The 16,360-nt window shown below is 45.8% G+C and overlaps 1 protein-coding gene across 1 annotated transcript; it reads right to left on the reverse strand.

Annotated features, from left to right (window-relative positions):
• Positions 1–8,625: 8,625 nt before the first annotated feature.
• On the reverse strand, positions 8,626–15,947 carry RPS14 (ribosomal protein S14). Its single transcript, XM_075009530.1, has 5 exons — positions 15,803–15,947; positions 12,977–13,127; positions 11,386–11,547; positions 10,319–10,395; positions 8,626–8,736 (listed from the first exon to the last, which is right to left on the reverse strand). Exons 2-5 carry the CDS (start codon positions 13,123–13,125, stop codon positions 8,669–8,671), a joined length of 456 nt encoding a protein of 151 aa, XP_074865631.1. The 5' UTR covers positions 13,126–13,127; positions 15,803–15,947; the 3' UTR covers positions 8,626–8,668.
• Between the last annotated feature and the right edge of the window lie 413 nt (positions 15,948–16,360).

Below are 16,360 nucleotides of genomic sequence, written 5' to 3' on the forward strand. Positions count from 1 at the left end.
AATGAAACCATTTAACAGGCATTTGTCAAGCTCAGGTATATTCTGTCAAGTTCTGAATTTACTGCGTCAGTCAACAGGACCTCAGCTTAAAAATATCTCATTAGCATGTTGCTGACAAGAAAAAAAATCACATCTCTAATAAATCACCCCCCAGCTGCCCTTGGGCATACGGGAACGCCTTTAACAATACTGTGTAAGGCCCCTTACAGCCTAAGGATGACCCTGTTTGAGGATCATACCCTCAGCCTGTGTAAACTGGTATCACTCCAGTGACATTGTGCTGTTTCACCAGCAGAGGATATGGCCCTTAGCTTCTACTTATTTTCATCCTATCACCTGCCAAATGGTTACTGGGGGAATGCAAACAGCCCCGGACCAAAGCTATACCCTGTCACTCTTGAGATCAGTTACATATGATTAGGTTGGACTAGACATGCTAGTCACTTTTTACTTAAGGGGGAAAGGGTTTTACTTTTCAAATAAGTACTTTTAAAATAAATGCTAACCTTAGGGGCAAGCCTCCCAGGTTTGCTGCCAGCAGTGTTCTTTTTGGCAAACATTTCTGTCTGCCAAAGGTGGGGAAAAATATTTAAAGCTGTACAAGCAACCTTCCCTCTAATCTTGTCCATCCACATGCAGAATGAATAATTGTGTGTGCGCTGAGGCATGTGCAAATGTGTACCACCAAGAAAAAAAAAAAAACCCAAAAGCCCAGCTCTGGGCACTCTGCTATTCAGCTGGGCAGAATCTGAATCTGTCCTGAAAGGCCACACAACTGCACGGCTTACAGGGAATGCTGGGTACAAATATCTTTTTGCAACCATATCACTTAAAACAGCTTCTTTTCCAGACTTCAGTTTGCCTGAGATTTAGGATCAGAAATTACAAATGACAAAAATGACTTGAGGAAGTGCGGAAAGCACCCTGGAGCTCCCCAGACCAGCTATGGAAACAGGTCGGTGCTGAGCATCTGGACCAGAAATAAATTTGTCTGAAAAGGTTTGATTTGGTCAGAGCCCAATTCTGCAAACCCTTACTCACAGGGATAAGCACGCCATACATGCGAAGTTCCCCAGAAGCTGATAGAACTGGTCGTGGGAGTAAGGATTACTCATTTAAATCAGTCTTAACAACACTGAATCCTAAATTATCCGTGTTTCTAAGCTGTGTTTTCTGTACATGCAGAACAGTATTTTCTATTAACTTTTTAAAAAACTGAGATATGGCAATACAACTATTGTATGAGTGAGTCTCAGGCTCTGAACAATGCAGTGGTATTTATACAGGGATTATACATTCAAATAAGAATAACTGGAGCCTTTCTAAAAACGTAGAAAATTAAATCAAAACATTACAGTAAGAATATTTATATGATTTCAGCTACATGAAAGCCAAGACATTCTTTTATAATCCTCTCAGAAATCATTACTTGGGCACATTAAATATGGAAAAGGACCTGCACTGCAGAGCTTGGATCAAAATCCAAACTTCCCCAAAGTTTGGGGCAAATGCATTTTGTAGGTTGTGAAGGCAGGTCTCTAGAATTAAGGAATAAGAAGAAAATATGCCATATGTGTATGGGTGCTGACTACTAGCTGCTGAAGGAGCAATTACACTGAGCATTTAAAATCTCCCTCACAATGTTGCATTGTCAGTTTTATTTTAATTTACACTGATTATAATATTTTGTGCTTCTACAACAGCCTTCATCAGAAGATTTCAATTCATCATTATTGTCAAACCCATTCATGAGACACCCCTTAGAGAGGACTTTACATTGACTAAAGAAGCTCTTTACACTTCCCCAAGAGAAGTGGGGAAACCATTGAACTCCCTGGCTGTCAGGAGTTTTTGGACAAAAGGCACAGAGGAATCTAGCCAAGCAGTTAGGTACCCAAGATATCAGCATTTAATCAGCCTTGGCAAAGCCATATATCCAGAAATTCGACATGATGACAGGTTTACTTTTAAGTGCAATTCCAGCAGGAATGAACAGTAAGGCATACACACAATGAGCAGTCCTGGAGCACCTCAGAGATGAATAAATTTGTTCAGTCATGAGCTTTTGTGGGTCTCTAATGTGCTACAGGGCTGCTTGTTCTTTGTGAAACTACAGACTAACACGGCTGCCCCTCTGCAATTATGAAAGCACATGGCACCTCAGAGATACGGGATGGAGTGAGTCCACTTCACCCACCTATGACATGCAGCTATCCGGAAGGTGGAAGATAGCAGCTAAGGAGTCAGTCCCACTCAGAGTGGCACTAAAAGTCCAAGGTGCCACGTCAGACAGCAGCTAATGAGGGACAAGAGGACTCAGGATTGCAGGCAGAGAAGAGTTTGCGGCGGAAGCAAGAATGGCCAGTAATGATAACTGAACTGGGGGGTTGAATCCCCAAACATCTGTGTGGAGCAGGAGCTCATTTTGTGTGTCTTCCTCAGACAGAAGAATTCTTCACACTGCTTGCACGGCTTCTGCTGCCAATGACGTGTTTGGAATTGTGCCCAACTGACACAAGGGGGAAATTTAGGGAGGCAGGAGGACAGAGTTAATAGCCATTCTATGGTTTGGGGATCTTTACTTCTAATTTACACCTCAAGACCAAACGCCTCACCCACAGTTGCACTCCATCATGCCCATAACATGGTGCTTTGGTGACACCTACTGTATCGCCACAGATTTTGCTGTGTCACACAGGTCTCCTGTGTAAAAAGACCCAGGCCCTAAGGCTGTTCAGCCTGTAAATTTTGACAGGGCCATAGATGGGGATATTGCTACTACTGTAGGTAGAGCCAACATGTTTTCCAGAGTTCTCCTCAGGCTGTGTAGTCACCTCACTTCTTCTCAGCTGCAGGTATCATCTGATTACTGCTGAGGGGACTAGTTGTCATCACGTCTGATCAAAGAGCTTGCAGGGTCCACGGCGGGACACTGACAGCAGGGCCTGGCTGGCGGGAGTGTGTGGTCCTGCAGGCATAGGGCCCAAGGCAACTGCCTTGGTCTGCTTGCCTTAAGACCAGGCCTGGTTGCCCTCAAGGTAAAGCTCGTGCTCCCAGAGTCATGGATGGCCTTGCCTACCAATCGCCATTTCAGGGACCAGACATCCAGTTAGGAGCAGCCCAGATTTCTGCTCAACATTTTTACAGAAACAAGAACCCCATGAATCTCGGTTCCTCTTCCTCATGAGTTGCTTCCACTCACTGGGGTTTCTATAGTTCTGTGGCAGGCGGACCCTGGTCATGCCGGAAAATGAAAGCTGTCCTCGGAATAGCTAGTTGCAGTGCCAAGGCAGCACAAGAGACCAGGCTACGAACAGAATTCCCTGTCCCAATACTATTAACTCAAGGTGTGAGTGGAACCAGAGGGCACAAGGACAGTGAAAGGCAGGAGTGTCTGACACGTGACATGCGAGATGTGCGGTCTCTCCTATTGCAGATGCAGTTATAAGTGCTTCTTGGCCCATATCCCCACAAGGAAATATTTTGCAGGCCAGGCCAAGTTCTGACTTCCTTTCTGAAGAGTCATGCTTATGAAGCCAAATACTAAGTTCTTTGCTCACCCAGACACATGCAAGAGAATGGGAATTCTCCCTTTGCGAGGACTGAGGCAGAACCAAGGCACACCACTGCCAGTTGGCCCCTCATTATTTAGCTGTAGACTTGGGAGTTCTGGAGAAAAAACTGTCATTGGAGCACCTGGCACAAAGGGCAGAGCTGACCTCTGACTTGGGGATTCAGGTAATAAATAACAATACCACTGAGACCCTGCTGTGCTGGAGTACTCCCATTTACCATCAGTAAACGGAAGAAAAAGCAAGCTCTACTCTTAGGATTGCAGTGACTGCCACAAAGGATGCACGCTCTCAGCTGAGCCCCACCCGCACTTTGAAGCACGTGCTGGTAGCTACGTCATGGCTGGCTTGACATGCAACTCAAGTCAACAAGTCAAAACAACATACCCCAAAACATACATTCAACTCAGGGACTGGGCTCCTTTGAAATCTCTCTCACGTCTTACTACAGGAAAAACAAGGATGATTATCAACACACTGCATTTAACCACTTGACACCAGAGACTGCACCAAGCAGCACATCCTACCAACTCTAACTCAAGATATTTGGATTCAGTTTAAGATTGACACTACAATGACACCCCAAGTCATTACAGGCAAGTGGCTTTAAGCATCTCATGACTTTGGTCCCCCAGTTATTAAATGGCAACAATTCCTACTCACCTTTCATGTTGCTGTGTACGTGCACTGAATAACTCATTAGAAACAAACTGCCAGACCCCATCAGACACACTCATTTAGCTCCAAAAGTTTGAGTATCCAAATAAAAAGCACACTTAAAATCCAACACATCTTTGGCAGTAGAATGAAGGGGCCAACCGGATCACTGAAGAATCCGAGAGTCTTAACCATGCCTTATTAAGACACTTCACAGAACCTCTCATTCCAAATAGCAGTAATGCTTTGTCAGCTGGGAACAGTTTCTCACTAACTGGCATATGGAAATGATTGAAAAAAGGGGGAAAAAATTTGCACAGTGAATTTCAGAACAGCTGCATATCATATGTATTTAAATTCCAAAGCCCAGCATCCATCTGTCGCAATGTATGTGGGTGGGATTGTTGTTTTTCCCCCAAGAAGGGACTATCACCCAATAGGAATGAAGATTCCAATAGACTGTCTCACTTCAGTAATGGCAGCAAGCTTAGGCTGTTTGAAATATTAATTGGCTTATACCGTTTTCTCTTTCACGCTGTAACACACCCAGCTCTCTGAACTTCCTTTGAACACATCTACTGATCTGTTCTTTCTGAAGCCCCGTTTGCCTGGTAACGTCTGACCTCAAGCCAGGCCTCATTTCTCACTGGCTAGAACAGGGCCAATGTTTGGCTTTATTTCTTGGCTGGTTCCCAACAGCAGAAATCAGTTTGTGAACTTCAAATGCTGCCAATTAGTCATTGCTCCTACAAATAAAACCCTCTAAAAAAAAACAAGACAAAACCTTTATTTCTAAAAGCCTTTAAGTTTAACAACAATACAAATAAAACTACAAATGAGACAGTCGGGCCTGTCAGAAAGACGCTAGTATCTGTACAAGCGATGTTTCATGCAAAGGGAAATTCCAAGAACATTAGCTATTAAAGTAACAATCCACAGAAAAAAGGCTGGACTAGATAAAGTGCCATGTAAGCAAATAATTCCCAAACCAGGCATGTCTCCACAAAATCAAGACGAAAGGTTTGCAAGCAGCAGAGTGGGAACTAGTTTTGAAGAGGCTAGTAACAAATATAAAAGCCTGCTGTGGCTTCAGTTCCAAGCGTCTCCGACAACTAAGTCTCAGTCCCTGCAGCATAAAGAGACATGCAGAGAGTGGGAGTCAAGGTGTTGGCTATGCTGGTTCGGACTGAGAATTACACCCTAACCGATTAGTTGGCAATGGGGTTCAATTTGAGAACTGAACAAAACATGTTTGCCTGCAGCCAATGGTCCTCTCCAGTAACCAAAGAAAGGGGAGAGGCCACAGACAAACCCTGAAGGAGACTGTTGATTTTAGAGCCAAAACTGGCAAGGGCATATGTGAAAGCAGCTCCATCTTTCTACATTCACTTTCAAAAGATAAAGATTCAAAGGCAGGCCTGGATCACGGGTAAGGGCCCCTGAGATCATCACACAATTTTCAAACATATCTACAATAGATAGGGTAGTGGTGGGCAACCTGCTGCCACGTGTGGCCAATGGGGGTTCTATGTGCAACTCACAGAACATTTGCTGTTCCCCCGCTACAGGGTTGTCAGATTCTTTTGGTTTCCCTCCTCACAGACTTTTTTCCAAACCAGTATTACCAAGGGGACACACATGTAAAGCAAGCGAAGTGAGGTGTGCGCTGACTGCCATGAGAGCCATCCACTCCCTTTCCATCCAGTCGAAGTGCTGCTATGGGTCAGTCGGCACACCCTGCAAATTCTAGGTTGGGGTTGACAACCTGTGGCTCTGGAGCTGGACGTGGCTCTCTAAGAAGCCACATGAGGCTCCGAGCGCTGCCACCACTGACTCCGCTTGCAGCTCTGGAAGCTGCTGCCGCTCAAACAGAATTTAGGTTTTTTGTTTAAGCGGCAAAAGCCTCCGGAGCAGCTGAGCAACCAAGTGCACCCTGGGGGAAGCCATCAAGGCTAGGAGCCCCAGAAGAGGAAGCCAGCAGGGACCTGCTCCACGTGAGGGAGATGTCTGCAGGAGAGCCAGAGGAGAGGGGCATCTGAGCCTGCCCTGCCAGAGTGGCGCAGCTACAAGCAGGAGGTGGCAGGGGAGAGCAGCAGAGGAAAGGTGGGGAGCAGCAACAGTGCGCAGAGCTCATTGGCTGAGGCAGGTACATCCTGGGGCTGAAGGGGTTAAATCTGGGGGCAGGGAGCGGTTTGTGGGATGTGGGGTAAAGCTTGGGGATAAGAGAGAGGATTTGGGATTTGAGGCACGTAAAGCTGGGACATAGAGGTAGCTTAACTTTCTAACCGATACAAATAATTGTGTGTGCCCTGTTCTTAAAATAGGGGTGGTGAAAATTAGTTTGATTTTACTTATTAAGGACTGTCGTATTCAGATGCATTGCAGCTCTGGAAGTACAGTAAACCCTCGATTTAATGGACTAATGCAGGGAAGGGGTGTACGTTAATGCCGAAAGTCCGTTACAGCCAAATGGTTCTACTGTATGATGATGCACTGACCCTTCCAGTCCATCACTCACTCCTGTCCTCTGCCCCCTTCTTCCCTTCCCAACTCCTGCCCCATTCTTCCCCTCACACCTCCATCTCCCTCTCCCAATTACCAGGAGAGAAGCTGAATGCCGGCCCGGCTCCTTCCACCTCCTGCAGCTCTCAGCCCTGCAGCTCCTCCAGCCCCTGCCTCCGAGAAGTTGGAGCCTGTCTGTCCCCAGGCTGCCAGCAGGCAGCAGCCTTTGACACCATGGCTGCTGCTCAGTGCCATTGCAGGCAGCGGTGGCCAGATGGCAACATGCTACACCCACACAGGGCTGAGGGAGGAGAGCTCCTGAGCCCTGCCAGAGCCCCCTTGCCCCGGCTCCTCTGGCCCCAACCCCTGCAGCCTCAGTCATTCCTGCAGCTCCTCCAGCCCTGGCAACAACTCTGGTGAGTCTCCGACATTTATTTGGGAGGGAGGGCTGGGGGGCTCAGACAGCACCCATTGCTTCCAAAGTCTGTTTTATCAGGTTCCACTAAATCGAGGGTTTACTGTATTGATTTTGTAACTGAATTTGAAAAAAACAGCTCTTCTCTCTATTTCGGTTGCAGACGCCTCTTCAGGGTACACAAAACCAGTTAGCAAATCTCCCCTACCCTGGAAGACCATATCACCTGCGACAATCTTGTGCACCACTGAGATGAAGCGGGGCCACTCACTGACCTAGGTTGCCCACTGCTGATGTAGGAACTCGCATAACACGAGCCTCAGCTACTCAAGTTGATTGCTATTAGTACTTCAGAAGGAAAACTTTCAACTACAGCGCTCAGACTCACAAACTGACCCTTTTTTTTTTTTTAACTGAGGCATTGAGTCTCAAGTCTAATGAAACTTTAAAATTGCGATGCTACTTCACTGCTGATCATTTCAGCAGGTTAATATGTTTTTCTGTAAATGCTGGTGGCAAAAAACAGGAAGTGTCTGTTCAGTAGCGAATGAAGTTATTGTTAAGATTTGCTAAGAACTTTAAATTCAAACCCAGCTCCTTCAAATCTGAGTCTACACCTGCTTGAGAGGGAGGAAAAGGAGACATCGTTTACACAGTATTAGAGGCTGTAACTGTCTCTTCGGAACTGAAAAGTTCCAACTGGTACATCAACATGTCAAACCCACTAGATCCCTGCAACACACCCATTGTCTCCCTGACTCTTCAACAACAACCTGCAGCATGCTTAGGATAGCATAAAATAAAGGCAACAGGAATAAATGGCAGTGTGATACTAGGGTTCCTGCATTACAGCACATACAAGGACAAAAGTCACCAGAGTATCAAAAACCATTTTGGAATCACCATAACACTGGTAGAACAAAGCAGCATGACTTTGATGATTTTAGGAAGATTATCTTCAAGCTTAAAATACAGAGCTATGCAAAAAAAAAAAAAAAGTATCACTTTTCCACATGGAGTGGGGCTCCCCAGTCTCAGACAGCAGGCATTTGTATTCTCTGTTTTTATACCTCCCTTGCCAGGTACCTGGGATATACATTTAGCATATTCAATACAATCATGGTAGGAATTAGTGAAGAGTAAGTATTACAGTAGGGAGCACAAAATTACGAAGGAAATGTAACTGGCAGTGTAACATGCCTTAGATTGTTGGGCGGGGGGGAGGCTGTAATTTTAAGAGTGCTTTTAAACTGCTCACATTTACACAAAAATATGGCTCCCCTAGTGTAGCTGTGTTAACAGGAGCCCTACAAACAAACAGGAAACCTATCTGTGCATATAATTCAGACTTCTGAACATTTCCATGAAAACAATGAATTACAGCCATGGGGCTTTCAAATGATAACCAAAGGACACAAGACACAGAACACTAGCCTCTTGAGCATAGCTTGTGTTAAAAGATCACAATGGAAAGAGAAATTTCTTCAAAAGGTTTAATGATGAAACAAAACCCAGACACTGTCTACAGACGACGACCACGGCGACCACCCTTTCTGCGAGTGCTATCGGAGGGGATGGGGGTCACGTCCTCTGTGGAAAGAAAGTCACACATTACCATTCATGGTTGCAGATTGCTTCAAACAGCTTTCCGACATACAGAAAATGGACCCACCAACTCTTAGATAACTGAAACACCTAACTCCTTGCACATCCCACACCTCAGCAGTGAAGAACTGCATTGGCTTCACACGCTAACAGTTTATCCTCTCACAGTGACCACCCCTTAGCAGGACCTTTAAAAATAAGAGAATTTGGTACAAAAGACAAAAACTTTTTATTCTGCTCTGAGTACACAAGGAGCATTATCATGCCAAAGCAACATCTACTTCCCAGTGGCCACCTCTCCTCACGCAAAACCCCAGTCTTCTTCCAAGGAGAATATCCCCCTCAAATCCCCCACCTCACTTCCTCTCAGAGGCAGCCTGGGAAATGATGTGCAGGAGGTACAATATTTCACTTGCCTGTTGACTAGTGTGTGTGGCAGGTTTGCACAATGGTAGCATTTGGACTATGGTAAGTCCACACTGAAATGAAGCATCACAGGAAAGCAACAGACTGCAGGTTACCTGAATTCCACAGCAGCAACAAGCAGCCACTGCCTGAAAGGTACATCATAGTCCTTCCATGTGTTTCTTTGAGGACTAGGAAGGCATTTTGGGGCAGCAGCTTTTGGGACTCCCACACCCCAGTAAATAACAGCCAGTGAATTTCCAGCTACCGCAGAGTCAGTGACTCTAAACCAGAGGCCCATCAATTCTCTGCTACACAAGTGCAGTTGAGTGCATATAACTTGTGGTTAGCTACCAACCCTTATCCCACACGCAACACTCATGCTACTTGCAGAGTTCTCAGTTTGACTGTGCTCCAGTTCCTCTAGGCACATACACATCAAATTAGAAGAAACTCAGCACCCTCAGGCAAAAAAGCACAAGCAACCAGGTGGATTGCAATTAAGTCTGATGGTCAAGGTTGGGTTCTCTAGGACCTGGCCTTCATGTAGCTCAGGGTATTAAACAACAATGGACGCATCTGTGCAGAGTTCTTAGTGACAAGGTTTTTGAAGCAATGGACTGGTACAGGTTTGACCTCTATAGTCTGAACTTGCATAGTCCAGCAACATCTGTGGCCCATGGATGGTCCCAGGCTGGAGCACTCAGTGGGAAAAGCCAGGCCCTTCACTCAGCTACTCCTTCCCCTGCATCCCAGAGCTTCCGGAGCACCACAAACAGCTCATTTGCAATGGTCAGGGAGGGGGAGAGAGGAGCAGAGAAGGGGATGCTTGGGGGAAAAGGAAGAGTGGCTGAGCCTCACAGACAGGGGCCAGGAGCACAGCCCAGCAAGCTGCAGGGCTGCACTCCAGGGCTCCAGTCACCTTCCCTCACCTCCCTTAGCACCCTCCTCCACATTCCTGCAAAATCAATGCCAGTTCCTCTGCTGCCCCAGAGCAGAGTCCTGCAGCTAGCAGCAGAGAGGCCTGCACTGACCTCCCCTGGTCCATCAGCTTCCCCGGTTTGGGACCAGTCAGATTTTGAGGACGCCAAACCAGGGAGGTACAACCTGTATTCATTTCCCATTATTTATCTAAAATACCCCATGTGCACGCCACGCTTACCAATACGCCCAATCTTCATTCCGGAACGAGCCAGAGCTCGGAGGGCTGATTGGGCACCAGGTCCAGGAGTCTTGGTCCTGGAAAAAACAAAACCAGGCAACAGATCCAATCAGAGAAGTGTTCACCAAATAGCTAAACACACACAGTGCGAAAGGAAAGACTGGCTGAAATATTAAGATTTCAAGTCACAGAACTTATATCATTTTACCCTTGATCTAGAATTTGACAATGCTGAATCTCCCCTAATTTTGGTCTCATTTACGTGGAAAAACAGTAACAGCAGAATACAGCGTGATGCAATTCTGAATTTACATGATAGCTACACCCTGACAATGGAACAGAAAAGATGTTAACAATGTTGACTGTCAAATATCTTTCCTGCCATTACACAGATACAAGGGGATTCCTTTTCAAGAACATCAAGAAGCAAGACTCCTATAAGCCTGTTGAAAAGCAGTACAGACCTATTTTAGGAAAAACACATTCTGCAACCCATCTTTGCCAGGTATTCATCTAATTATAAATGAATTCACAAGATAACGTCATTACTACACAAAGAACAATATTTTTCTAATGAAGCTGATTCTTAACATAATTAAAACACAGGCCATTAAAACCATGGCTCCTTCAGGTCAGAGCTGCACTGAACAAATGTTAGCCACGTGAATAATAGTGCCATGCGTGAGCGGACCAGGGCTTTCACTTGTTTGAAAAACTGAAAATGTACACCTCTAAACACAGAGTTGTTACTCGTAACAGCAAGCCCCACCTACACACAAAAATGCACTAAGTTTGCAAAGATGCATGGAACAAAATAATGCTAGAGTGTACCTAAGAGACAGGTTAACTCACTGCTGCACTCAATAGCAGTACTGTAGAAGAACAGTTGCTCATCCAAATTAAAACTGATAGCAAGAACTGAAATGAGATTGTGTGAAAGCTGCAAGACGATTTCACTCTAGGCCACCTGATGAGCATAACCTAGCATTCTGTCACCAACAGGCCCCAAGCTCTACCTCACAGTACACAACACTCATGTACGTCAAAGCAGAGCTTGCCACACGCACCTATTTCCACCTGTAGCTCGCAGCTTGATGTGAAGGGCAGTGATGCCCAGCTCCTTGCACCTCTGGGCAACATCCTGGGCTGCCAACATAGCAGCATAGGGGGAAGACTCGTCTCTGTCGGCCTTCACCTTCATACCACCAGTCACTCGGCAGATGGTTTCTCTGGGGGGCGGAAAAAAAAACAACAATACTTCTTTGAATACTACTTTGTACACAGCCAAAAGCAATACTCAGGAAAAAGCCTGATCACAGCCCACAGGCCTTGAGGCAGGTGATTCAAAACACAAAATTTCATTTCTTGTATTAACCAGTTCAGAAGTTGCCATGTGACAACCGTGAATATGAATCTGTCTTACTTTCTCTAAAGTCGCTTCTGAAGGAAACAAGGTCCTTTTCACATACAGAGTTTGCACTGGTTAAATGTATATATTACTAACAGAACTTGTTAAAACAGGGGCACAAGCCTGTGTAGGCATTTATGGTGTTTAAACAGTATTTTATTCTGGTTTGTGGTGTTCCTAATGGACTTAACGCTAATCCAAAACAAGCATCTCCACAGAGCCTTTAACACAGGTTTGACTAACCATGCAGCCGTTACACATATCTCAATAAAACTATACTTAGCCCAATACGTTTCATTTAAAAGCCCTGTTACAAGTCTTTTGTATTGTGTCAGCTGAGTGTCAAATAAGTTTACAGAGTAACAGGTGTCCAATGTCCTGTGGCTGAACTAGAGGATAGCTTTTCGAAAGAGCTTTCCTGTTTACAGTTATGTTTTTTTGTTCGGTACCAATACTAATGCATCTTTTTCTAAGCAATCATTTCAGTACATTGGACATTTTATGTGATGGCATGCTCATCTGTCTTTTCATGAGCAACTCCATTAGAAGCTTCAGATACATGCCCCCTTTGACTCCTCTGAGTATTAGACTGCCATCTGCTCAGAAGATTAGGATGCAAAGCCACGCACAGTTCAGGTCAAGAGCAACTTGCATCAATTTAGCTTAAGCTGCTTCCTTAAGCGATACTGAAATAAGCCACTCAAATCAAAACAAGGTGTCCTGTATGGATTTTTCTTCTAGTTTAACTACAATTTCAATTAAAGCAGTACAATCCTCTCCTGTAGTCACAGCCTAGAAGATTCAGACAGACAGTAACTCAGCAAGTTCAATACGTAAATCTATGTGATATACTTACCCCCAGACACTGTGCAGACTTAATCCTTAAATTACAATTCAGATAAAGGTGAGTGAAAACTTGTATTCTCTGTGTAGCAGCGCTCTTATGTCGAAAATTGGTATAAAACTTAGTTTATTAATTTAGGTTTCCTTAAGTTTAACTAAATGTAGAACTAATTGCTGTCTACCCCAATGTATATTAGGGGAGATTAGATTCAAAAGACCACGACTCTTCATGGTGAAAACCTACTAATATATGAATTTACAGCTGACACAAATCTGGCTTTAGCTACCTGTATAGCTGTCACACATGCCCAATTCCAATTTTAAAAACCTGCAAGGAGGATACCAAGAGAACATAAGTACTATAGAGCCTTGTATAATATTAATATGTACCAACACTCAGTACTCACTTGCCAGATAGATCAGTTACATGGACAAAAGTATCATTGAAGGAAGCAAAGATATGGCAGACACCAAACACGTTTTCTCCTTCGGCAACCTGAGGTCCCAAGCTGATGACCTGCTCTTCCTTCTTCTCCTTCCCCTTACGTGGTGCCATTTCTAAAAGGGGAAATAAGAGTGTGAATGATGGAGGAGCATGCACATATGCTGTCATGAGCAGAAGCCATAAAGATGATTTTCCCCCCTCAAGTTACAAAGCACCCTATGTACCTCTAGTCCTTTGTATTCCTAAGAATCAGAAGTTGCTTTATAAAGATACTTAAATCAACAACTGAAGAGGACCAAGCAACCCATTCATCAGTAAAACTGTCTCGCTTAACCCTTCAGAAGAATATTTTAGTCTATTAAACAACCTGGAGATCAGACTGACTTTATCATCTGTCACTCAACCTCTCTACCAGAAGCAATTTCAGGGGGTTCTCAGATTTGTATGGCATTATTCTGTAAACAGAGTGGTAAGTTAAAGCAGTGATACTTCTGACCTGCCTACAGTTAAAGAACTGGAAGCTCAGCCAGGAATAGAATTTAGGAATCTGACTCCTGGTCCTGTGTTTATCAGCAGCATCTCCACTACCTTTTCTAAAGGCAGAACAATCATAGGGGGTGCAGGAAATTCTCTGTGCTAACAGAAAACTTGCAACTATCCTAGGCAACCAAGCAACATGGCAGAATTTTTTGTTGTTGTGTGGGGCAAATTGCCTCATGGTCACCTCCTCTCCCCTTTGCAACTTTATGAGCCACCGTCTCCTCTCCCATTTACAATCAAGTATCTATAGCCGCTGCAGAAACTGCTTTCATTGAAAAACATTATTTCGTATTTTCAGCGAATGGAGATGAAATGAACACTAGCATTATGTGACCAATCAACAGACCACTTTGGGAACCTGGGATGTGAGCAGTACAGCACTAAGCTACTTTCACCTTCAGTAAGTGTGATGTTTCATTAAGAAGCATAGCTTTGTGGGCACTATTTAAAAAAAAAAAAAAACAACAACCTGGAGCCAGGTGTCCTGTCTGATGTGACCCTGATGTGTTAAGACTAACCCATTTATTCTCTGAATAGCAGCTCTCCGATGCCTAAAATTGGTATAAAACTTAGTTTATTAATTGAGATCTCCTTAAGTTTTAACTAAATGTAGAAATAATTGTTGTCTATCCCTAATATATATTAGGGGAGATTAGATTCAAAAGACCAAGACTTTTCATGGTGAAAACCTATTAATATATGAATTTACAGCAGAGACAAATCTGGCTTTAGCTACCTATAATGTTAATTTGGCACAGGTATCTGTGCCTAAAGACAGCACTTCTGATTTCACAGAATACTAGAAATGGAAGGCACCTCTGAGAGGTCAGAGTCCAGTCCTGGGCCCTCACAACAGAATCAAGCACTATCTAGACCACCCCGCTAGATGTTTATCTAGCTTGCTCTTAAATAACTTCACTGATTGAGTTGCCACAACCTCTTTAGGTAGTTTCTCCAGTTTTTAACCAACCTGACGGTTAGGAAGATTTTCCTAATGTCAAACCTAAACATCCTATGCTGCACTTTAAGCCCATTGCTCCATGTCCTATCCTCAGAGGCCAAGGAGAACAATTATTGTCCCTCCCCTCTGTAACTCTCTTTTAGATACTTGAAAACCACTGTCATATCCCCTCTAAGTCTTCTCATTTCTAAACTAAATCAGCCCAGTTCTTTCAGTCTTCCCTCATAGCTCAAGTTCTCCAGACTTTTTACCATGCTTGTTGCTCTTCTGTGGCCTGTCTCCAAATCGTTCTTGAAATGTGGTACCCAGAACTGGACAATACTCCAATTGAGGCCTAATGAGTGCTGAGTAGAGCAGAAGAATGACTTCCTTTGCCTTCCTCTCAACACTCCTCTTAAAGCATTCCAGAATCACGTTTGCTTTTTTACAACAGCATCAAATTATTGACTCATATTTAGCTTGTGGTCCACTATGATCCCTAAATCCCTTTCTGCAGTATTTCTTCCTGGACAGATTTATTCCCCCTCCTCCAGGCACTTAAAGAAAAACGAAACTGTAATTGGGTTTAGCAGAGCTGTTTGATCAATCAACTGTTTAATGCTTATTAGTGGAGTTTCAAAATGTGTTACTTACACATTACTGTGATACTCTCTCCTCCCTGCAAACTCGGGATTCTAACCGTGAACGAACATGTGAGTGACTGAGGTGCTTGGAAATTACTTACGTGCTTCACTGAAGGATACCTGTACTCCTCGAGTCTCCTCTGAGTCCAGGACTCACTGCCCCTACCGCACCACACAAGCCGCATACCCCAAATCACACAAGGGACGGATTCCCTCACCTATCATGCTTCATGGAGACGTGCCTCCGAGCTTCTTCCCTCTAGGAAACAGCTCCCCAGCCCGCCTCCATCCCCAGTCTCCTGCCAAGTACGGAGACACTGCCCCGGAGCGGTTCGGGAGCCAGCACTAGACTGACCCGTGGCACAATAGCGGCGAAACATAAATACCCCATCCCTTACCGGCCCTTGTCTCCCGCACCCCAAACCGCCAAGCGGCTCAGCCACTCCAGCTCCCCGGCACCCGCCGGTCGGCTCGGCCACTCCAGCCGCCGGCTTCCTCGCGGCCTAGTGCCCCTTTCCCCGCCCTCCTCCCCAGCCACCAGGCAGCCGCTCCCTATCAGTAAGGAAGGGCCCGTGCCGGCGGGCTGCAGGCACCACAGGCCGCAGCGGAGCCGACGGCAGGAGGATGGAAGCGGATAACACCAACCCCGAGCCCGACCACCTACTTGCGCGTCTCTTCGGGCGCCCAAGCCGGAAAGGAAGAGGCAGAGGTCACGGGGGCAGAGGTCAGATTCACCGGAAGTGCTACCTCAGGGAAGGGGGCCACGAGCGCCCCCCTGGACTTCCACCGGTGCGAGACGGGTGTGTTAAAAATCCCACCCGCGCGGCGAGCGTTGTGAGTCGTGGGCGCTTCGCGATGTAGCGGTTAATGCCGCGCTCCACTCCGTCCAGGCGCCGGGTGCCCCGCACAAAGATGGCGGCGCCCGAGGGAACACGACAGTTGCCCCGCACAAAGATGGCGGCACGCTACTGGCAGGCCTCCTTGCCCCTCACAGCGATGGCGCAGGTGCCCGGCCTGATGGCTGCGTGCTTTGCGGTGAGCGCAGGGTTGTGTCCCCCTTGGCTCCGCCCCTGTGTGACTTCCGGTCGGCTGGTGCCTGTCAGGGCGGGGTGGGATCCTGTGGCTGGCGCGTCAGCCCCCCCCGCCCAGTGGACTCCCCCGGGAGTGAGCGTGGCCGTGTCAGCGTCTCCCAGCGCGCGCTGTGAAAGGAGGTGCCGTGCCC

The sequence above is a fragment of the Carettochelys insculpta genome, chromosome 15, assembly GCF_033958435.1.
Source record: "Carettochelys insculpta isolate YL-2023 chromosome 15, ASM3395843v1, whole genome shotgun sequence".
Taxonomy (NCBI): Eukaryota; Metazoa; Chordata; order Testudines; family Carettochelyidae; genus Carettochelys; species Carettochelys insculpta.